Source organism: Beta vulgaris, chromosome 5, assembly GCF_026745355.1.
Source record: "Beta vulgaris subsp. vulgaris cultivar EL10 chromosome 5, EL10.2, whole genome shotgun sequence".
Classification (NCBI taxonomy): Eukaryota; Viridiplantae; Streptophyta; class Magnoliopsida; order Caryophyllales; family Amaranthaceae; genus Beta; species Beta vulgaris.
The window spans coordinates 63,894,390-63,918,389 of NC_079206.1; the positions used below are offsets into that span (position 1 = coordinate 63,894,390).

Sequence of the window (24,000 nt, forward strand, 5' to 3'; positions counted from 1 at the left end):
TTAGCTTAATTGCCCTGACATCAGCCATGATGTATTCACTAAAAATCTGAATTTTCAGATAGCATGACAGGTGGAGTTGTCGAAGGAGACTAGGTCAAGAACATAGTTCCTCTGTTTTTTCAATGGTTATTTTTATTTTATGCTTCTATTTATATATCATATCTTTTATCATGCTTTTTTTTTTTTACCAATAAACGGAAGTAAAAGATGATTTGCCAACGACAACATAGGCGCATTCCTAGTTTGACGGAGGAATGTGGGTTGTGTGCGGCTCATTAGGAATGCTGCCAGCATGCTATTGTTATTGGGGTTAGGAGCGCAAGCGGAAGTAAATAGTGATAATGAGAAAATTAGGAAGAAGATGGATAAGATGAGTAGAAATAAATATAGACAATTTAACGTGGGAAAAACTTTCAAAAGAGGTAAAAAAACTCACGACAACGAGCACTAATCCAATAAATAAAAAAGGGTATGAAAGTACAACCCCGAAAGATAACAAGAGTATGGTATGACTCTCTAACTAATATTGAATCTAATTTTCAAAGAGAGTTGGTAATCTCACAAAGGAGATATATAAGTGTATTCTTTCTAAGAGCTAATATGTGTATATGGTACTCTTGGTACACTTGGTATAAATGTAAGTCTATGGTAATTGGAAATTTATAGTACAAGCAAGCTTGGAGGCCAAGCATATTAGTACAAGTCTTGGAGCCCAATTCCCAAGGATATTCAAAAGAGTGTTCAAGTATACGGTATGTGTGATTTCCTCTAAGGCTTACAAAGCAAGCTTGAATTAATTAATGTGGGATTTATGACACAAACCCAACACTTCTAGGGTGTGCGTTTCGACTGCGAGCATATGGGATGATGCCGGGTGGGCTTGGCTAGTAGAGTGTCGCTTCTCATAGTTTCATGGCTGGGGTGATTGACGTGTTTCATAGGTTGGATGAACATCTGCGAGTCCGTGTTGTGGTTCTATGTTGGGCTATTCAGAATGCTCGTAAAATCATAATCGTGTTATTTTTTAAAACGAGAGGTTTCATCCCCTATTCAAGTGTGTTCTTATGTTGGGAAGTTGATTGTGAAAATGGTATACATTAAACAAAAATACTTTTGACGTAATTAGTGTAAAAACTCTTAAAAAAATTAAAAACTGTCTCTTCTCTCTTGAGTTAGACATATATTTAACTTTGAAAAGTTCGTTACTTACATAATTGAATTCAAGCATTGCATATTTTTCGTTTTGACAATTTTTTTTTTCTTTGAGAGGCTTTTGAAAAATTAATTAATCAAACATCAATGATCATACAATAATGAAAGCTTAATTAAAAGATTACCTACTGCTAACATCCTGCTAAATAACCCACAAACTCATTAATATTCTCATCAGAACTTCCACCTTCATCCATTGCTTGTTTAGCTAACTTCTTCCATTTAGCCACATTCATCATAAGCTCTTTCCTTTTTTCACCTTCCATCACTTCCTTTATACATTTCTCCAACTTATCTCTTCTCACAATTCCCTTCTCATCTACATTAGCTCTTATCCCAATTCTCCAAACATCCTCCACAAACTTAGCATTAGTCCCTTGATCACCCCAATGTGGCACCCCCACCACCGGCACTCCGATACACAATGCTTCGAGCACCGAGTTGAATCCACAATGAGTCACGAAACAACCTATCGCGTCATGGGCTAATATCTCTAGCTGAGACGCCCATGATACTATTAGGCCTTGTCCTGAAGTTTGGTCTATGAACCCCTTAGGAAGTTTGGGTTGCTCTAATTCTCTTACGACCCATAAGAAATTTTGGTTGGTGTTTTTTAAAGCATATGCTAGTTCTTCAAATTGTTGTTCGGATAACTTTGCTAAGCTTCCGAAGGACATGTAGATGACGGAATGTCTTGGCTTGGTGTCTAGCCAGTTCTTGCATATGGGTGCGTTTGGCTTGAAGCGATGGAAGTTGTAGTCTTTGTCATCTTCTAGTCTTTTGTCTAGGTAGTATGATGGAATTGTTGGTCCTATGGTTCTTACTTTCCACATTTTCGTCATCCAATCAACCACCTGAACAACAAAAAGCACGAAAAATATAAAATATTAAGAATTTGGCTATTTGGTGAACAGTTCTCCAGTTATATACAAGTGAGAAGGGACAATTTAGTAGATCCACTTAATTTGGACCATGTGCTACCCTAAATCTTGCTCTTAATAAATTGTTCACTAGCAAATTGAACAAGTTCTCCATTTACCATTTTTATGTTAACATCAACATCTTTTCAATGTCTCTAAGGATATACTTATTTTAGACAAGGAAAAATCACATATATGCAACCTTATTTTGTTTTCTTATTCTTTTTGGTCACATTTAAAGCAGGTTTACAGAAGTTATGAAATCCATTGTTTGGTTATAATGACAAAAACGACTATATTTTGGATTAAGCCCACACATTTCTTATAGTCTACTAAATAAAAAGTTTTGTTTATCCTTTAACCAGCTCATTTAGGCCTTGTATATAAGTACCACTCAGTGCAATATTTATCTTACTTCCTTCGTTTCAATTTAGTTATAACACTTTTGAAATCACGGACTCATAAACAATTTTCGGAAGAGAAGAGAGATAGAGAAAGATAATAAAAGGGTCCCGTGTAATAAGAGAGAAGTTATTACCCAAAATAAAAGTATCACAACTAAATTGAAACGGAAAAAGTGGTAGATTTTCAAGACAAACAGGTAGATCTTTACTTGGTCACATACTCACATTTATAGAAAATACATGTGCAATGATGTATAAGTTGAGTTACCTCTTTCTCCATGTCATAGAAAATATTGAAAAGCACCCAATCTACTCTATCAATATCAGAAAACTGCTTCAAAATTTCATCAAACCAAACCCGCAATGCATCATAATTTTGCACAAGTGATGGAGCCTCCCACGGTTGGAGCTCCACCGAACCCGGAACAGACACTTTAATTGGGCCAGGGCCCATAAGTGGGAGCTTGATCAGCCCACGTTGAACATGGTAGTATATGCTATTCACTGAACATGTCTCAGTAAAAAACAACACAGCAACAAGCCCAAACTGTCTGGCCACATCCAAAGCCCAAGGTAACTGCCCATCATAAATAATTGCCTTAACTGGATCACCTTCCTCAGATAGCTTATTAATGAGCTGGGCCAATGTTTTTGGGCCGTTGGTCCGAAAGCTATCTAAGTAGGCCGAAATCGACTCGGCCGAAAGAAACCCACCATTGTCGTAGCCATCTGAAATGGGCCGAACTTGAATTTTTGGGCCGTAGTGGGTTGGGCTGATGGAAGTATGCATGAGTTTGGAGAAGCAGATAGTTGGGGCTAAGGTGGGCTTGATGCCTTTAGAGGCCAAGCGTTTGGAGAATTGTAGCATTGGGTTGATATGGCCTTGGCTTGGATATGGAACCACAAGAACATGGGCCTTATGGGCTTGTTTAGCATCCTCCATAACTGTTTTTTTTTTGGAGCTTATGAAGTCAACTGAAGAAGCTTTTTTTTAGGATGGTGATTATGTAGGTGGAAGTGCTGAAATGGGGCTAATATGACATATTGTCATATTGACAACTATTATTCTTGTTTCTTGACTTATACTTCTTTTTATGGTCCTGTAAGAGACACGCGCTTTTTGGTGTTGAGCTTTATTGGATCATAATCTTTTGCGCGTAAAATAAAATGGAATTAATGCAAGGAGGAATGGTAGAAAGTGAGTGTATAAGGATGTTTCGTGTAAAGTTTAGAAAGTTTAGGGATACAATGTGGATTTCAAAAAGGTCGGGTACAACATAAATTTCGTAAAATACAGAGATACTAAGTAGGAAAAAAAAACCTGTTACGCTGCTCTGCGTTGCCCTTGGTAGTAAATGGCTCCATAGGATGATAGAAAGGCGTGTGCGTGTGCGTGTGTATTGCATAAAAGAACTTGACGCCTAAAAGCAAAAGTCGACGAACAATAATATAGAGAGCAAAAAGTGGATTGGTGGACCGTGTATACTACTACTTTATACTTACTACTTAGCAGTTGGCATGTTGGTTTATTAGAAAGAAGTTCGATTTAATCCACACGTTTTTTCGTGGGAAAAGTTGACAAAGTTCCTCTCAAAAAAAAGTTGACCAAGTAATGATTTGAGATAACATAGTAACTTTAAATTTGTAGTGCTATTGTACTTGTACCTATCATTTTTTTTAACAATCAAGGTATCCATTACCGATAGCGGTGTGCCGGTGACTAATCCCCTCACTCTGGGTGCTCTACTTAAGGGTAAAGAGCTGGTCAAGAATCTCTTTTCATTCCCAAAGGTTGAAGATCGAACCCCTGACTAATTGGTTAAGGGACAAAGTGAACAACTACTATGTCAAGACCACTTAGTTGCTACTGTACCTATCTAGTTGTTTGGTTTACCCGCAATAATTTAGAAGTGTAATTTATGTATTCAATGTAACTGAGAGTATGTAAGCATATCTTGATGCGTCATTGCGTGAGAATGTTAACGAATTTCCTCTTCAACTGGACAACATGCACAAATTAGATGTGGATGTTAAGAATTATGGGTGAGCTGGGGGTGAGTAATTTGGAGGCTATTATACGCAAGGACAGAGGTGATCAGGCAGCAGCCAGCAAGAACCATGTTTCAGACAGAAGGAAACAGCCCGCGGCTGAAGCTAAACTGGAGTGATTTTGTATGTGATCAGCTAAGCTGAAGCTAAATCTTTAGTCGCGTTTGATCCCATGACTTCGGATCCAGGAAAGATACAAATCTTGCCACTAAAACAAATATTAGTAGGTTGTTATAGACAATTTTGTATGTGATTAGACTCTTAACTACTTCTAGACATGTATATGCATGGTAGTTGACGATTTACTTTGATTTTGTTTTGAGATAAGTCTCAACAATCATAACTTGTCATTCAAATTATACTTCTACCTGCTTCTATAAGAGCGTGATGACAAGAAAGATGGATTATCAAGAATCTTTGGATCCAATGGTATGACTTCCTATTTCCCACATGGGAGACTAAGTTTCAAATCTTGGTGGAAGCAAAAATTTCAATGTTGGGGAGAGGGAGGATTGGTGCTTGTAGGGTCGCTGGATGAGTGACCTTGTGCGAGGGCAGCCCAGAGTAAATTCTGAGAGCAAATATCTAACACGCTCCACAATCGTTGTTATTTGCAGCCAGCTCTTATTCGATCGTCTTTAATCAATTTATATATTGAGAACAATATGTTTTAGAGGAGTTAGCACACCAACTCTATGGGTGCAATCCAAAGATAGGTACATATTGTTGTCTAAATTCTAGTTGCTGCTATGACTGAAGCTAGGTTTGGGAGTATGTTCGTGGTTAGATAATTGTCATTTTTATGACTTTGTTACCAACTACCAAGAGGGATTTGCTGTTGCAATCTTCATACTTGATGGATTTGAGTTTCAATAATAAGAAGGAAAAAAATCATTATCTTAAGTTTGATTGAAGAGTTGAGCTTACAGTCTCTTAAAGGCTTTTTTTATTGTTGCAAACAATCTTTCAATGGACTTGTAAGTTGTAACCAAACAAAGAAATTTCTTCCACTCTCCCTCTTACAGCGGATTTCACTCCATTACATAAATGCTCAGTTAAATCTTTGTACAAGTGACTTCAAATATGAATGATGTAGTGTTTATTGATATACTTCCACACTGAATTAACAACACGTCTATTTGTTTTTATCCAAAAGATCCAATTTCCTTTAATTCTACATTCTTATCCTGAAATAATGAATTGAGTTCTTATAGGCATTTTCGATGCCGCTATTCGATAACCCTTCGGGTTATGTATAAAATGATCATAGTGATTATTCGTCCCTCATCAAAATGTAGCTAACGCAACAAGAGGTGTCTACTCTCTCCTCCTATAACAAGTTTGGATTTTGCGGTGAAATATCTATAGTATCATTCCTACAAAGTTTCCAAAATAAATGGTGTATGAATAACATTAGCATCATATAATATCTTGTCAAAACTTGTAAGAGTTCTCCATTTCAAGTGTATCTGTTCTCTACCTGCACGTTATTATGCATTCAGAGCTACATAACAATTAACAAGGCACTAGCAGAAGCAAACTTAGGGCACTAATACTCCTTTTAAGGTGGAGAAGACAACAAGGCACGCGACGAAAAGGTGATATTCTTTCCTCAAATACTGAGAATTCTCCTGGAAAAGCTAGAGAATACTTGTAGGAAATTTTCTCTCCTTTACAAATCAATTGAACGAAAAATTGAACTTATTTTCCTAAAAATGGCATCCATTCCCACGATACATACTAATCGATAGCAAAGTATCCTATCTGATTGAATAAAGGCCAAAGCTACAAAAACAAAACACTATGTTTAAGGGGAGTGGACAAGATGAATTCCACCCCCCATCCCACTTTTGTTCTCCCACCTTTAGAAAGGGAAAAAAGGGCAAGATTGAAAGAAAATGGTAGGAACTTCAACTATAGAAGGTAAGATTCAACAACAGTTCGGCCAAACTTCTCCTGAACATCTTTTGGAGTTTCGACCTGTGCAAAGAACAGTATAAAAAAAAACAGCAATGAGATTTGCACCACCACCACAGGGACATGACAACTAATATGCAAGCTAAATCTACTACTTACCGCGTTTAATGCTTGGAAAAGAGCCTTAACAGTGTTATGTGGATTCCTTGAACCAACAACCTAAGCGGAACAATAACACAAGTCAGATATCAAAGGTTCCTATATCTAGCATACTGCTATAAACAAAGCAGGTTAAGTTCACGAAACGTAAAAGCATCATCAAATGGTTCATGTATGTCAATACAGCAAGTAAATTAGATACATGCCTTTGATTTTACATTTTTGAAGCCAGCTAATGTCAATATCATTTGTGCCGTTTTGCCTGCTTTCATGCCTGTTGCAGTTTTTGCAGGCCATAGATAGACCTGATATAGCATTCAAGGGATAATATGATATTCAGTAACTATAGTGAGTTAACGACTAAGAGAGCTTGGAAGTTGAGTGTAAGATTGTTAGGGAGATATAGAACCTTGGTTTTCTTGTATGTTGTCTGTACAGCATGCGCGATTGTATGATCCTCATATCTATCAATGTAATGGAGATTCTGAAAGCATTTCTCATAGGCCTGAATCATGGAAAAGAATTAATAGTTAGATAAATTCTATGCTTGAAGTCTTGCTCAAAAAGACGTATGCCAAAACGAAACTCAGGACTCACGAGCCGTTTAGTATATGATATTCAGAAATAGACATACAATTAAGAAGGCAGGTGACCAGGGCACTCTAATCATGTTGCTCAGCAACAGAGAAAAAGCCGGTGCAAACAGGCAAACAGGAAATTTTTATCACCTCATGACAACCATAGGCTATTATAGTCAGTTGTACATAACGCATTTTTGTCCAGAGCTCAATACTTCCCACTCTTTTCCTTCAGAGAGGTTGTAGTGAAACAAAGCATCCATTTACCATATGCAGCAAATAAATTGATCAGATTTAACTTATCATTAAGAAATAAAAACTTCATCTATGAGGTTTATAACAGGGCAAGGCATATGCTTGTCAGACTGTTAATACTAACCGCCAACTACCAATACCACTAACCATATTATGCACACCACAAGAGCAAGGTATAGGGAGGAGAAGAACCTCACCATCGCGGTGTAATTGTTTAAATAAGGAAAATTTGACAGTGATGGAATATCAAATATACTAGGATTATATTTTGTATTTACACTTCTTTAGTTAGGTTTCCTAATATTGTTAGGATTCTCTTTATTGTAACCTATATATATGATCAATGGAATACACTCCAATCAAGGGAGTTTTGCCCAAATCTAACAGACAGGATGCATCTCACCTTTGGAGGTTATTCCATATTAATCCTAAGTATGAGTTTTTTTTTAAAAAAAAAAGTCCAAATTTGGGAATAGTCCAAGTGACTTAGTTGTCCGGTTCAAATGGTAATCAACAACTAACCAGATAAATCCCACTATTTCACCCTTTCTCTAACTTTCTTCTATCTTCTCATGTAGACAATCCAGCTCCCTGCTACCTTCATCAACACCAAAAATCCACAACTCAGTCCCCTCCCCCTACTACCTGTCTACCTTCATCAGCCATGACAATAACAGCCCAATCTCCAAGCAACTCCAGTCTTTCATTATGATCGTAAGTTAGTTTGCTCATGTGAATCTATAGGAATTCCCAGAATTTGATCCACAATGCCAAGGTATTTATAACTGTGCCACACTCAGATAATATACAATTACAAACTGTATTTTAAAAGTAAGTTTCTCAATAGTGTAAGCTTTGGCCATAACTGGAAGAGAAAAACATAAAACAAAAAGAGCACATATTCCAATGTCATCAGAAGTATACAGGGTTCTTGATCCGGATGTTTTCTCCTAATCATTTTCATTGTGTATTTCCATATACACGTCTTTCAACCAAAAACAGAACTCTGCAATATTAGTATAAATACTATAGACATCAAACTTTAAAGATATTGGCTCAAGTTGAGTAAAATACTGCCTTTGTTCCCCATATATTTGAAGCAAACAGAGCTTTGCTCTCTGGACAGATTAGCTTATAATTAGGTGTGTCCCCAAAGCCCAGCAACCCACTTGAAAGTAAGGGATAAAGGGGGGGGGGGGGGTCAGCAACACTGCAGGAAATAATGACAAATGGTAAGAATGAGATACGGAGATGGGAGACTGCGTCTTCAGGCATGGACCCAACAAATAAGGTATCAACAGTGGACAGCCAGGGGAAGGCGGAAGGGCTGTCAGAAATAAGAGGGGAGGGGAAATTGGCTGTAGCCTAGAAGGAGAAGGAAGCATCACGGGAGGGGATGGAAAGAGAATTTCTGAGATAATGAAAAACATCAAGAAGACCAATAGAAACGTCCCACACTTTTTGACCTGTTTAACAGTGTAAACTTGGACTAAGAACCAAGTTGAGAAAGTCATCCCCAAATTTTGGATTTTTCAAAAAATAATCCAAACTTGAGATTAATATGGGCAGAACTCCCAAGCTTGAGATTGGTCTTGTCAATTTTTCTTTTGAATAAGCATATTGGCTAGTCCTGCAAGTTTCACATTGCTGCAAGCCTACACATTAATGTTACTTCATATAGTGCCTTGACTCTTGACCTTATTGTATGATAATATTCCAGAAGGGGCGGGGAGATAAAACAGGAGAGAGAAAAATTGGAAAGAGAGAAGAGCCGACCAAATAGAAGGATGAAGAAGAGGGTGCAACTCATGTAGTTGTGCCTTGGATAGGGACTTGCACACCTTAGGTGCGCCTCCTTTTTCTCACTGAACGTAGGATTGCATGAGGCGACAAGGTTAGCAGCATGTGCAGGTGCACTTTTTAGAGCTAAGGTATGTAGTAACTGGTAACAAATAAGTGGGATTGAGGGAACCCATAACAATATCCAGTAGTTCACTTAGCATACGAGTAGTAGTGGAATAAAAAGAACAATGCCCACTTCCAAAACCTCCCCTCCCCCTAGGCTTAAACATGAGAAAATCGAAGCCTTATTATTTTCACTCCTTAACGCCCTTTTCTTACCACATACTCTTATACAATTACCACCCTACTCCTATTCACACCTACTGTTTCCCTTTTCGCCACTCTATAAAAAGTGTTAGGTGGGAAGAGTAGGATAATTATGGTAACTTATGGGTTTTAGAAAGATTGGGATATGGTAGGATAAGGTATTACATAAAGTAAATATAAAAGAAAGGGAGAGAAGAGGGAAGGAAAACAGCGAGGGTTTCTAGTTGCCAATTGAAAAAACTTGGTCTCACACAAGTATAACATGCTTTCCCTCTTTTTAACTATCACTAGATATACTGATTTTCCCCTAACCTAACTTTTTTGCCAAGCTACTCATAAGGCCATAACCATAAGGTCCATCACTAACTTATAAAGATAATGTCTAAAGCACCCCTCCCCTTGATATCGGCTCATTGCAGTTTCAATCCAAACAATGAGTAACGAGAAATAGTTCACTCCTAAATCGAATCAATGACATGGTATCATGAATTAAGTTCCAATCTCATACCACACTATGAACCAAATGTCCCAAAAGAGAGGCTGGTGGAAGTTTTGAATTGGCTGACAGTTTCCAAGATCTTTAACCTAGCTTTCTAAAATCCAAAGCCAAGCGTCATGTTACAGATCACACAAATGATTATAACCTCAAACAAAGTAAAACTATCGTACTGCAGACTTAATCATTACCGTCGGAATTCAGAACTTTCTTTTTGCAAATTCAGAATCTGGAAGCAATTAGCAGGAATTGGATGAAAGTTTCACGCTATGACACTTAGTGGCCAAAACTTCAATCATCAAGAACACTTGCTGAGCTCTACAATGACCTAATATCTATCCAGGCTAACTGAAAGAGACAATTCCCTGTTTACAGTACAAACTGTACAACATAGTTATTGCCAGGGCCCAGGAAGCCAGCAAGTATTGAACTTGAGAATTTTTTTAATTTCTGTGATCATTTTTATGATGTAAAGCTGAAAAGAAAGACTGGATTACAGATTTTAGCAAGTACACAGTTAACGACAACTTGTGAATACGATTAGACGGGATAAATTTGCATTTATAAATATAAATAATCAAACAAAACATCAAAGTTGCATGAGAAAGTCATTCAACAACTTGATAAGAACATACCTTCTGAAGAGCAAGAGGTATAGCTGGACCTTTTGCTTTTGCATAACCAACTACTCCATTATAATTCCCACATGCTATAATCGCTGTATACTTCACCACTTGACCACCCTATAAAGTGTGAAGCATGGTTAGATAAGAGAAATCAATCAGCTAAAGAGAGAAAAGAACAGAAGGGTGTAATTATACCTTTGTCACTTTGCACGTGCGGTTCATATCAATCAGTTGTGCATCAAAGCCCTACAAATCAGTCACAAAGAGTCGCTTAATACAGTGTTTCAAATACTAGATAGACCAAACTATGCAACCTATGTTGTTCAACAGAGTTTCTTTCAAGAGGATGTGAAAGTAATTTGACACATCTTTCTACTGCATTGCAGCTGAAACTCGCAAGTAAAAAATAACCATTACATGTATAACTAGCATATACCCAGCTAACCTAATCCGAATTCACCTCCCAACCTAAATACAGTCACTCATCAAATAAATGAAATATTCCCTTTCTCAAAAGTTTGCACCTCCTTGAGGCTTCAAGGGGATAAGACGCATGGGATGTGCTTATAAGACTCTAACCAGAACTTCTAACTGGTAACAATGGAGCACATTCAGCTTGCCTTCTAAAGAGCTACAGACTGATCTGAGAATATCAACTTCATAAGAATGGAATGTAAATCCAAAATATAAGAGCGCATTGCAGGGCTAAGCATATACTAGATATTTTAGTGAAATATTAAAGGTGGCATAGGAAAATAAATATTTTTGTGATATAGATGATGCTTGCACTTACTTTCCTGTACATTGGTCTTCTTTTCTTCTCTGTCAGGGAATTTCTCTCCTCTGCAAGATCCCTGATTTCTTCTTCCAAAAGCTTTCCTTTCTTTCCAAATGTATGATCCAACGCTGTTAATTTCTCTTCTAGCTTTTTGTCAATAGCATTAAGCTTCTCAAGAAGTATATCATCTCTCTCTTTCATGTCATCAAATTCTTCTTCATCAGAATCTTCGACTCTGCCTTCTATCATTGGCTTTTCTCTCTCAACTTCTTCATCCTCGGCGACTTCTGGTGAAGCCACTTCCTCCCTTTGTATGATGCCGTAATTGGCAGGATCTTTAGGATCAAAAGTTTCCTTCCATTCTACCAACCTCATAGCTCTGTTCAACTTTTGAGCAAGCAGAAATTTGTCCTTTCCAGTGGATTCCCTGAAACGATTGATCAATTCACCAATGACTCTGTACTCCAGCCGAAGACGCATATGCTTCTCCTCAAACTTATCAATCTTTTTCATCCATTTCAAGCCATCATCAAAAGTTTCTGTAAGATTTTTGAGATTGTAAACACAACTTCTGCAAAGTCATCATTTTCTCACATACAAAGATATAATCAGAGTCAAAGACCATCTAATTCAGTAAATATAAAACAATTGCATAGATGATAGCCGCGGGGAGGAAGGAGTTATCAGCATCTAACCTAGAGAAACTGGTCAAATCAACTACTACATTCAGCTGTTACCAGCCAGGCCCATCATTTCGTTTCATAGCAGGCCTAAAGTGATGATAAAATTGCATAGCAAAACAGGAAAGGATACAGACAATTATATTATTGTTTATAATAAAAGCCAATTGAAGGTTAAATTTCGGGGGAAAAGGAAAAAGAACAAGTGGCAAAATTAGACAATGGTATGCATCCTTCAATACGCTATAATTTCGAGTGCTCCTTGTTCTCCACCGTTCCACATTGTAGCACACAGCACTATGAGACATTAGATTTCAGTCCATATCAACACAGCATTGCGAAATTGGCCCAATACTACATTCAGCTGTTTACCCCCAAATCCCCAATGTCTCCTATCCTGCTAGGCTGCTGCAGTACTCGAAAGTGTTTCTTGTTATATATTCCAATCAACAGGCATGCTACATTGATAAGCTGTTACACTGTAAATTAAGTTTGTTATGGTTGTTAGTCTTTCTGTTATTGTATTACAAGTTAGTTAGCTTCTCTCTTCTTGAAGTAGTTAATCAGTATACTTGTATATAAATACATCCTCATGATATATGAAAGGCAGATCATTACATTGGAGATATAATTTCTCTCTTTATTCTCTCTCTAAATTCTCTCTTCTCTCTCTCTTCTCTCTCTCTTCTTTCTTGATAAAATCAATTCATACTGAATTGTTCATGGTATCAGAGCTACGTTTGTAGCAAATTCCGCAATTTTTCTCTAAAATTCAGCTGATTGTAGCTGATTTCTTCTTCTTTAATCAAACTGTTTTCTGATAAACAAATTCAGTTTGATTATCTTTCTAATTGATTGATAATCTTCAATCGATTCTTCTTATTCTGATTCAATTAAACTGATTGAATCTCAATCACTTTCTATGGCGATTGAAAACACTGAAACAGAAAATTCAAATGTTAATATTAGAAATTCAAACGAACAGCAATCTCAATTAGCTGTTAATTTTGATGATCCATACTTCTTAAGTGGAAGTGATTCTCCATCAATGTGTTTAACAACACATACTTTTACTGGTCATAACTTCATAAATTGGAGCAGAAGTGTTAAGATGGCGTTGATTGCACGCAATAAGCTTGGATTTCTGGATGGAACTCTTGTCAAGCCACCTCTTACATCCAGTAATCATCACAAATGGATTCGCAATGATTATATGGTACTTTCTTGGCTGATTAACTCAATGCAAAAGTCTATTGCTGAAAATTTCTTGTTTCTTGAATCCTCTCATCAATTATGGTCTGAAATTCTTGAGAGATATGGACGTTCTAATGTGCCTCAGATTTTTGAACTCCATAAAACTCTTATTCTTTTACAACAAGAAAATGCCTCAATAGCTGAATATTATAGCAAGATGAAACGTATTTGGGATGAATTGAATGCTTTGGAAGGTTTACCGGATTGTACTTGTGGTGCTCTTAATTCCTGCACTTGTGGTATTCTGAAAAAAATTCTTGGAGCTGATCAACGTTTGAAGTTGATTCAGTTACTTACTGGTTTGAATCCTTCTTATGACCAAGTCACCACAAATATTCTTAGTACAGATCCTCTTCCTCCTGTTAACAAAGTCTACTATACTTTACAACAATAGAAAAACAATCACAACTCAATTCTTCTTCCACTAATTTCACTTCAGCAGAAACTAGTGCTTATATGGCTTCAAAACCTTCTGTCAAACCTCTTCCAAAGCGAGATTACAAGAAATTTAAGGTTGATAAATCTGACAAATTCTGTGATCATTGCAAACTGAAAGGTCATACAATAGATCAATGTTTCAAACTTGTTGGTTATCCTGACTGGTATTCAGTTCTCAAAGGCAAGAACAAAATGGCTGCCACTGTATCTGTCCATGAACCAGGCATTCTTGGTCATACTCCTCTGGATTTTGATATTTCTCAGCAGCCAAGTACCTCTCATGCTCACATTGATCCTAAACTTCTGCTTTTGTCAAGAAGTAATGAAAATTGCTCATAATACACCTACTGGAGGTTCTGGTTCTCTTTCTGAAACATCAGTGAATTTTGCAGGTATATCATCTGCTTCTTCTGTTAATGCTATAATGAATTCTCCTATTTCTGATGCTTGGATTATTGATACTGGTGCAGCAGATCATATGGCATATAATGTACATCTTTTTGCATCTCATCTTTTCTTCCTCATCCAATTAAAATTGGCTTACCTGATGGTACTATCACTTTAGTACATCAAGCTGGAACTGTTATTCTTTCTTCTCAAATTACATTACAACATGTCTTATTTGTTCCTTCTTTCAAACACAATTTGCTTTCAGTAGGCAAACTTCTTGATCGAAATCATCTTATAGCCATTTTTAAACCAACTTGCTGTTTGTTTCAGGACCTTTTAACTAAAGAGGTCACAGCACTTGGGATCAGACATTCAGGTCTCTACAAGTTCAATGTTTCCTACTCTAGTTCATCTTCTATTGTACATAATTCTCAGTTTTTGGCTAATAATTCTTCTGTCAATGTAACACATGTAAAACCAACATTGAGTATTTGGCATGCAAGGCTAGGTCATATGTCTGTTTCTAAGATGAAACATGTAACAGATCTTCTTGATCTTTCTTCATCAGATAATATGCATTGTGAAGCTTGTATAATGGCAAAGCATCATAAACTTCCATTTTCTTTATCTTCTTCCCATGCTACTAAGATTTTTGATCTTGTTTACATTGACCTTTGGGGTCCTTATAGGACACCTTGTTATACTGGAGCTACCTATTTCTTAACTATATTAGATGATTGTACTCGAACTACTTGGACACACTTATTGACAACTAAAACACAAGTATCTTCTATTGTGTCTGCTTTCCTTGCTTATGTTCAAAATCATTTTCACACTTCTATTAAAACCATATAATGGTACTGAAATTGTTCAACAGACCTGTTCTTCTCTTTTTGCTCAGCATGGCATTGTTCATCAAAAATCTATTCCTAATAACCCACAACAAAATGGGAGGGTGGAAAGGAAACACAAACATCTTTTGGAAACTGCTAGGGCCATCCAATTTCATGCAAATTTACCAAAGAAATTTTGGGGGGATTGTTTATTGAGTGCCACATATCTCATTAATCTCATGCCTAGTTCAGTCCTCAAATGGCTTTCTCCTTATGAAGTTCTCATGAACAAAAAGCCTAGTTATGCACATCTTAAAGTCATTGATTGTTTATGTTATCCTTTCATAAAAACTCTTGATAAATTTGCACCTAAATCCAGAAAATGCATTCTTTTAGGCTATCCCTATGCTCAAAAGGGATATAAACTCTATGATTTACAAACTCACAAAGTGTTTTTACGTAGAGATGTCATATTTGATGAAACTGTGTTTCCATTTCATTCTATTTCTTCTCCTACCACTATATCTTCTCCTTCTTTACCTATTATTTCCTTTCCTTCACCAGATACTCCTTCATCTATCTCTACTTCTGATCCTTCAATTACATCTACTCCTACTTCTGTTTCATCTTCTTCTCATCACAATATACCTCCTTTTGATTCTACTTCTCCTTCTCTTTCTTCACCTTCTGTTCCAGATACCACTCCTGCTCTCAATACAGATTTACCACCTCTCATTCCACCACTCAGACAATCTACTAGATTGAAATCTCTTTCTACAAAACTTTCTGATTATGTTTTACCTGACTTTACATCTGCCTCCTTCTAATACTTCTCTTTCACTTAATGTTCTTCCTATTTCCCACACCTATGAGCCTTCTTGTTATTCACAAGCCAAAGATGATCCACAATGGATTGCAGCCATGGAAAATGAAATTTCTGCTTTGGAAGTTAATGAAACATGGGATCTTGTTCCCTTACCACCAGATAAACATGTTATAGGCTGTAAATGGGTCTATAAGGTTAAATTTAAACCTGATGGGAATGTTGAAAGGTGCAAGGCTAGATTGGTTGCCAGGGGAGACAAGCAAATCAAGGGCAAAGATTTCAAGTCTACTTTTAGTCCTGTTGCAAAATTCAGCACTGTCAGAACTCTTATAGCTTTAGCTGCAGCAAAGCATTGGCATCTTCATCAATTGGACATTAACAATGCTTTTTTACATGGGTTTATTGATGAGGAAGTCTACATGTCTCCTCCTCCAGGGTATTCTAAAGCTCTACCAGGTCTTGTTTGCAAATTAAAAAGGTCTCTTTATGGATTGAGACAAGCTTCCAGACAATGGAATCTGGAACTCAGCAAGTTTCTTCTTGCACCTGGTTTTGTTCAATCAGCTAGTGATTCTTCTATGTTTACTCGACAAGATGATCACTCTTTCAGTGCAGTAGTGGCTTATGTAGATGATCTATTGATTGCTGGTGATAGTGCTACTGCTATTCAACATCTCAAAGATAGTTTGCACAGTGCTTTTACTATTAAAGACCTTGGTGAACTTAAATACTTCTTGGGTATAGAAGTCACCAGAGACTCTACTGGTATTCTTTTAAATCAAAGAAAGTATATCTTGGATTTATTGCAAGATACTCAGATGACCAACTGTCATACTTCTTCCTTTCCTTTACCAAAAAGGATTAAAATTGAGTCTTGATGATGGAGAGCTTCTTTCTGATGCAGAGTCCTATAGAAGAATAGTTGGAAAATTGTTGTACCTCAATATGACTAGGCCTGACATTTCTTATTCGGTCCAGCAGCTCAATCAATTTCTACATACTCCTAGAGTTCCTCATTTTAAAGCAGCTCTACATGTTTTGCAATATCTTAAAGGGACTCTCAACTATGGTCTCTTCTACTCTTCTAATTCTGATCTTCAGCTTACTGGGTTTAGTGATGCAGACTGGGGCACTTGTGCATACTCAGGGAGATCCTTAACTGGCTGGTGCATTTTTCTAGGTAAATCTCTTATTTCCTGGAAAACAAAGAAACAGAAGGTTGTTTCTAAGAGTTCAGCTGAGGCTGAATATAGGAGTCTTAGCCAAACAACTAGTGAAGTGGCATGGTTGCAAGGCATTTTAGAAGACTTGAAGGTTTCTGTTGTTCAACCAATTCCTATGTATTGTGACAATAAGGCTGCCAAACACATTGCTGAAAATCATTGTGTCAATGAAAGGACTAAGCATTTGAAATTGGATGTATGCTATGTTCGTGAAAATGTTCACTCTGGGTTTATACAATTGTTTCACATCAGAACTGGATTACAGCTTGCTGATATAATGACAAAACCATTGGGATCAGATCAGCATCACTTTCTTAGTTCCAAGATTGGACTTGTTTCATCCCCATGTCCAACTTGAAGGGGGGGTGATAAGCTGTTACACTGTAAATTAAGTTTGTTATGGTTGTTAGTCTTTCTGTTATTGTATTACAAGTTAGTTAGCTTCTCTCTTCTTGAAGTAGTTAATCAGTATACTTGTATATAAATTCATCCTCATGATATATGAAAGGCAGATCATTACATTGAGAGATATAATTTTCTCTCTTGTATTCTCTCTCTAAATTCTCTCTTCTCTCTCTCTTCTTTCTTGATCAAATCAATTCATACTGAATTGTTCATACATACATGATACAACTAATCAGCATTCTAATATTTCAATCCATATCAACACAGCATTGCGAAATCAGCCGAATACTACATTCAGCTGTTTACCCCAAATTCCCAATGTCTCCGACCCCACCTAGGCTACTGCCGTTTTCGAAAGTATGTCTTGTCTAAATACACGAATCAACAGGCATACTACTTCATAAAACTAATCAGCATTCTATGACACATTACATTCCAATCCATATCTACACAACATTGCGAAATCCGCCCAATAGAAGGCTATGACACCTAAAATCTAAGAGCTACTACAACAATTAACCGCGAATTCGCCAAAAAAAAAACATCAAGCTCATAATCAAAACAAGAACACATATAAAAATGGTAACTATATAATAGAATAATCAAAAATTAAAAAAAAAACGTACTAGAAACGGCGAATTCCTTAAGCAATTCCTGGTAACGTTTAATCTTCCTATCAGCAACCAAATTATGTTTCCTCATCTCCTCCATAAACTCAGGATCTTCAGCTTCTTCATCATCAGTATCAAGATCACTATCATCTTCCCAATAAGGATTAAATTTCATTTTATCATGCATACCATAAGTTTTCGCATTCAATTTCTCCATTTTCTCAATCAAAGGATTAACCCCCATAAAATCCTCTTCTTCTTCAGCATTCTCATCAACTAAAATACCCAACTTTCGCTTTTCTTCTCTCTCCTTGAGCTTCTCCTTCTCAATCTCTTTCAATATATTATCGAGTGCACGTTGTTCTTCTTCTGGGGTGAAGGTGTAAGAGCAGAAATGGCGGGATTTGAATGTGGTGGGTGTTGATAAGATGGGGCGGAGGAGAGAGAGTGAAGGATTGATGTTTGTGGGTTTAATGTTGGAGGGTTTTGTGAGGATTATGCGTGATAGCCATGAAAGTGGAAGCTTTGATTTGTTCATGGTTTTTTTAGTTTTTAAGAGGTTTTAGGGGTTTATGGGTGTTTACTCCATTGTTGTTTTTGGGAGGATGATAGGTTTATTTTGGAGTGAGAGTATGAGTGTTTGGAGGAGAGAGAAAGATTGGGAGGAGTTTAGGGTTGTTGAAGGTGGAACTCAGGTGCAATGTTATGTGAGCATAGGCCCAAACTGGCCAAACATGGTACTCTATGAACTAGCATGTTGTATGAGTTTTTTTTGTTTGTTTTGTTTTGTTTTCGTGGTATTAATAATTTGGAAGATGATATGAATTCACGAGGGTTTAGGGTTTTTCAGCAATTCGTTATTGAAAATAATTTTATTATTGTGAATATTTGCAAAAATATCGGAAAACATTGTTTGCGTCAAACTTGAAGTGGTAGAGTTGGATCTATGGCCGAGTATGCTTAAAATTAATTGATTTCATTGTGAAAATTGTTGTAGTTTGCTAAATCTATATTTTCAAATCTTATTTATCATATATGTATCATATGGCTTATTATTAATGATATTTTCTCTACCCATAAAAGAAATACCAACAATAATATATTTCCTTCGATTTTTAATAGCTAATGTATTGGGTTTTAAAGTTATTTATAAACGAACAACAGACTAATGTATCACCAATGTACAAAGTATTCATTCTATAGGTCAAGTTGTAATAATTCCTTAGCTCTCCTATACTTGTTGCAATTAAGCAAATGCCCTCGGATGTTTTCTTACACTCTTCGGTTACCACACTTCGGCTAGGCGTGATATTAAAGTGTTGTTCCACTCTCATCTTACATTATTTTATGGAGTACTTTTGCCTCTACGTTATAATCAGACAGACGAATATGGTATAAACATACAGATCTAATGACCGGTGTACCAATTGTCTAAGGAACTTTACTTTTTGGCGACATTATCTAGCAAATCTAGTAAATGGTAATGAATGGTAAATATAACATGACGATGTTTTATTGTGATGCACACAAACTTGTAACTTTCTTCATGAATTTCATTACCATCTATAAGTCAGGAATTGTGTATTATAACCTTGAATTTTAGATGTTTTTAGACATTTTTGGACTTTTTCGGGCATGGTCATATTTTCTCCCGAAACGTTCCTAGGAAAGCCAGTGTGACTTGTAATTGCACGGGTTCTTGGCACCATTTGTGTTGCCTTGAAAAACCACTAAACACCCCATTTGTTCATTTCTCGTGAAATCTAAAACTTCCTCGAAATGAACGTAAAGGCATCCACATATTCGTTCCAAGCCACATGACTCATTCCCAATGACCTCCCATTCCCCTAGGAGGCCTCCCGTGCCATTTGGAGATCGGGCCCTGGTAAAATCCGAAAGCGTGTATTATAACCTTCAATATTGGTTGTTTTTGCGACATTTTTGGACTTCTCCGGACCTGGTCATATTTTCTCTCGAAACATTCCTACGAGTACCGGCGTGACTTGTAACGTTTCACGGCCGGTGCTTGGCACCATTTGCATTGTCTGAAAAAGCTTCTAAACACTCCACTTGTTCATTTCTCGTGAAACCCAAAATTGCCACGAAATGAACGTAAAGGTATCCATATATTCGTTCCAAGCGACATGACTCAATTCTAATGATCACTCATGTCCATAGGAGGCATCCTGCGGCATTCGGAGCTCGGACCCCGGAGAAGTCCGAAAGCGTGTATTATAACACCTTCAATTTTGGTTGTTTTTGGGACATTTTTGGATTTCTCCGTGCATAGCCATATTTTCTCCCGAAACGTTCCTATGAAGCCGAAGTGACTTGTAACATTGCGCGGTTGCTTGGCACCATTAGTGTTGCCTCGAAAAGCATTTAAATACCCCATTTGTTCATTTCTCGTGAAACTTAAAACTGCCTCGAAATGAACGTAAAGGCATCCACATATTCGTTCCAAGCCACATGACTCCTTTCCAATGACCTCCCATGTCTGTAGGAGGCATCTTGTGGCGTCCGTAACTCGGGTCCCGAAAAAGTCCGAAAGCGTGTATTATAACCTTCAATTTTAGCTGATTTTGGGACATTTTTTGACTATTCCGAGTCTGGTCATATTTTTTCCCGAAACATTCCTAGGAGTGCCGACGTGACTTGTAACGTTGCGTGGATGCTTGCCACAATTTGTATTGCCTTAAAAAGCTTATGAACACCCCATTTGTTCATTTCCCTTGAAACCCAAAATTGTCTCGAAATGAACGTAAAGGCATTCACATATTTGTTTCAAGCCACATGACTCTTTTCCAATGACCTCCCATGTCCCTAAGAGGCATAGCGTGGTGTTCGGAGCTCGTACCCCGGGAAAATCCAAAAGCGTGTATTATAACCTTCAATTTTAGTTCTTTTTGGGACACTTTTGGACTTCTTTATGCCTGACCATATTTTCTCCCGAATCGTTTCTAGGAAAGCCAAAGTGACTTGTAACGTTGCGCGAGTGCTTGGCACCATTAGTGTTGCCTCGAAAAGCCTCTAAACACCTCATTTGTTCTTTTCTCGTGAAACCTAAACTGCCTCGAAATGAACGTAAATGCATCCAAATATTCGATCCAAGCCACATGACTCCTTTCCAGTGACCTCCCATGCCCCTAGGAGGCATCCCGTGGCGTTCGATATTCGGACCCCGGGAAAGTCCGAAAGTTTGTATTATAACCTTCAATTTTGGCTGTTTTTTGACATGTTTGAGCTTCTCCGGGCATGGCCATATATTCTCCCGAAACGTTCATATGAAAGCTGACGTGACTTGCAACGTTGCGCGGGTGCATGACATAATTTGGATTGCCTCTAAAAGCCTCTGAATACCCCATTTGTTCATTTCTCGTGAAACCCAAAACTGTCTTGAAATGAACATAAAGGCATCCACATATTCGTTCCAAATCACATGACTCATTTCTAATGACCTCCCTTGTCCGTAGGAGGCATCCCCTTGCGTTCGGAGCTCGGACCCCGGAAAAGTCTGAAAGTGTGTATTATAACCTTCAATTTTGGTTGTTTTTGCGACATTTTTGGAATTCTCCGGACCTAGTCATATTTTCTCCCAAAACATTCCTAGGAGTACCGACGTGACTTGTAAAGTTTCACGGGTGCTTCGCACCATTTGCATTATCTCGAAAAGATTCTAAACACCTCATTTATTCAATTTTCGTGAATAAAAAATTGCTTCGAAATGAACGTAAAGGCATCCATATATTCTTTCCAAGCGACATGACTCAATTCCAATGATCTCTCATGTCCATATGAGGCGTCCCGCGACATTTGGAGCTCAGGCCCCGGAAAAGTCCAAAAGCGTGTATTAGAACCTTCAATTTTGGTTGTTTTTGGGACATTTTTAGGTTTCTTCTGCCCTGGCCATATTTTCTCCCGAAACGTTCCTAAGAAAGCCAAAGTGACTTGTAACGTTGCGCGGGTGCTTGGCACCATTAGTGTTGCCTCGAAAAGACTATAAATACCCCATTTGTTCATTTCTCGTGAAACCTAAAACTGACTCGAATTGAATGTAAAGGCATCCACATATTCGTTCCAAGCCACATGAATCCTTTCCAATGACCTCACATGTCCCTAGGAGGCATCCCTTGGCATCTGTAGCTAGGGCCCCGGGAAAGTCCGAAAACGTGTGTTATAACCTTCAATTTCGGATGTTCTTGGGACATGTTTGGACTTCTCCGGGCATGAGAATATTTTCTCCAGAAACGTTCATAGGAAAGCTAAAGTGACTTGTAATGTTCCGTGGATGCTTGACATCATTTGCATTGCCTCGAAAAGCCTCTGAATACCCCATTTGTTAATTTCTCGTGAAACCCAAAATTGTCTCGAAATGAACATCAATGCATCCACATATTCGTTCCAAACCACATGACTCCTTTCTAATGACCTCTCATGTATGTAGAAGGCATCCCCTGGCGTTCGGAACTCGGACCGCGGGAAAGTCCGATCCATGTATTATAACCTTCAAATTTTGGTTGTTTTTGCGACATTTTTGGAATTCTCCGGACCTAGTCATATTTTCTCCCGAAACAATTCTAGGAGTACTGACGTGATTTGTAAAGTTTCGCGGGGTTTGGCACCATTTGCCTTGTCTCGAAAAGCTTCTAAACACCCATTTTTTCATTTCTCGTGAAACCCAAAATTGCCTTGAAATGAACGTAAAGACATCCACATATTCTATCCTAGCGACATTAATCAATTCCAATGATCCCTCATGTCCATATGAGGCATCCCGCGGCATTCGGAGCTCGGGTCCCGGGAAAGTCCGAAATCGTGTATTATAACCTTCAATTTTAGATGTTTTTAGACATTTTTGGACTTTCCGGGCCTAGTCATATTTTCTCCCGAAATGTTCTTAGGAAAGATGATGTGACTTGTAAAGTTGCGCAGGTTCTTGGCACCATTCGTGTTGCCTCGAAAAGCCTCTAAACCAACCATTTGTTCATTTCTCGTGAAACCTAAAACTGCCTCGAAATAAATGTAAAGACATCCACATATTCGTTCCAAACCACATGACTCTTTTCCAATGACCACCCATGTTCCTAGGAGGCAATCCGTGACATCCGTAGCTCGAGCCCCGAGAAAGTCCGGAATTGTGTATTATAACCTTCAATTTTAGCTATTTTTAGAGTTTTTTGACTTTTTCGGGCATGGTCATATTTTCTCCCGAAAACGTTCCTAGGAAAGTCAACATGACTTGTAACGTTACGCGGGGTATTTCACACCATTTGCATTGTCTCGAAAGCCTTTGGACACCGCATTTGTTCATTTACAGTGAAACCCAAAACTGTCTCAAAATGAACCTAAAGGCATCCATATATTCGTTCCAAGCCACTTGACTCCTTTCCAATGACATCTCATGTCCCTATAAGGCACCCCGTGCCGTCCGGATCTCGGGCCACGCGAAAATACGAAAGCGTGCGTTATAACTTTCAATTTTGGCTATTTTTGGGACATTTTTGGATTTCTCCGGACCTGGTCATATTTTCTCCTGAAATATTCCTAGGAAAGCCGATGTGATTTGTAACATTGCACCGGTGTTTGACACATTTGTGTTGCCTCGAAAAAGTCTCTGAACACCCATTTGTTCATTTCTCGTGAAAGCCAAAATTTAGGATTAAATAACTATTGTTGCATAGAAATCTATTGTAGTTTTGTTTATTACCAACAAAAGATGTATATAATAGGACATGGACTATAAAGTTAGCTAAGATATTTTTAGTTAGGAAAATATCATTTTGTGACCGAAGACCATTGAGGCAGGAAACTCGGTGGTCTTTCAAAGAAATTTTGTC

General features: G+C 37.7%; 2 protein-coding genes across 2 annotated transcripts; both read right to left on the reverse strand.

Moving 5' to 3' along the window:
- Positions 1-1,303: 1,303 nt before the first annotated feature.
- On the reverse strand, positions 1,304-3,922 carry LOC125491517 (UDP-glycosyltransferase 74G1-like). Its single transcript, XM_010680707.4, has 2 exons — positions 2,805-3,922; positions 1,304-2,066 (listed from the first exon to the last, which is right to left on the reverse strand). The coding sequence occupies exons 1-2, from the start codon at positions 3,477-3,479 to the stop codon at positions 1,344-1,346; spliced, it is 1,398 nt and encodes a 465-aa protein (XP_010679009.2). The 5' UTR covers positions 3,480-3,922; the 3' UTR covers positions 1,304-1,343.
- A 2,251-nt stretch (positions 3,923-6,173) lies between these two features.
- Positions 6,174-18,877, reverse strand: LOC104894472 (uncharacterized). The gene is made up of 8 exons (XM_010680709.4): positions 18,179-18,877; positions 11,519-12,042; positions 10,921-10,971; positions 10,735-10,842; positions 7,071-7,166; positions 6,868-6,966; positions 6,662-6,721; positions 6,174-6,565 (listed from the first exon to the last, which is right to left on the reverse strand). The coding sequence occupies exons 1-8, from the start codon at positions 18,699-18,701 to the stop codon at positions 6,500-6,502; spliced, it is 1,527 nt and encodes a 508-aa protein (XP_010679011.2). The 5' UTR covers positions 18,702-18,877; the 3' UTR covers positions 6,174-6,499.
- Between the last annotated feature and the right edge of the window lie 5,123 nt (positions 18,878-24,000).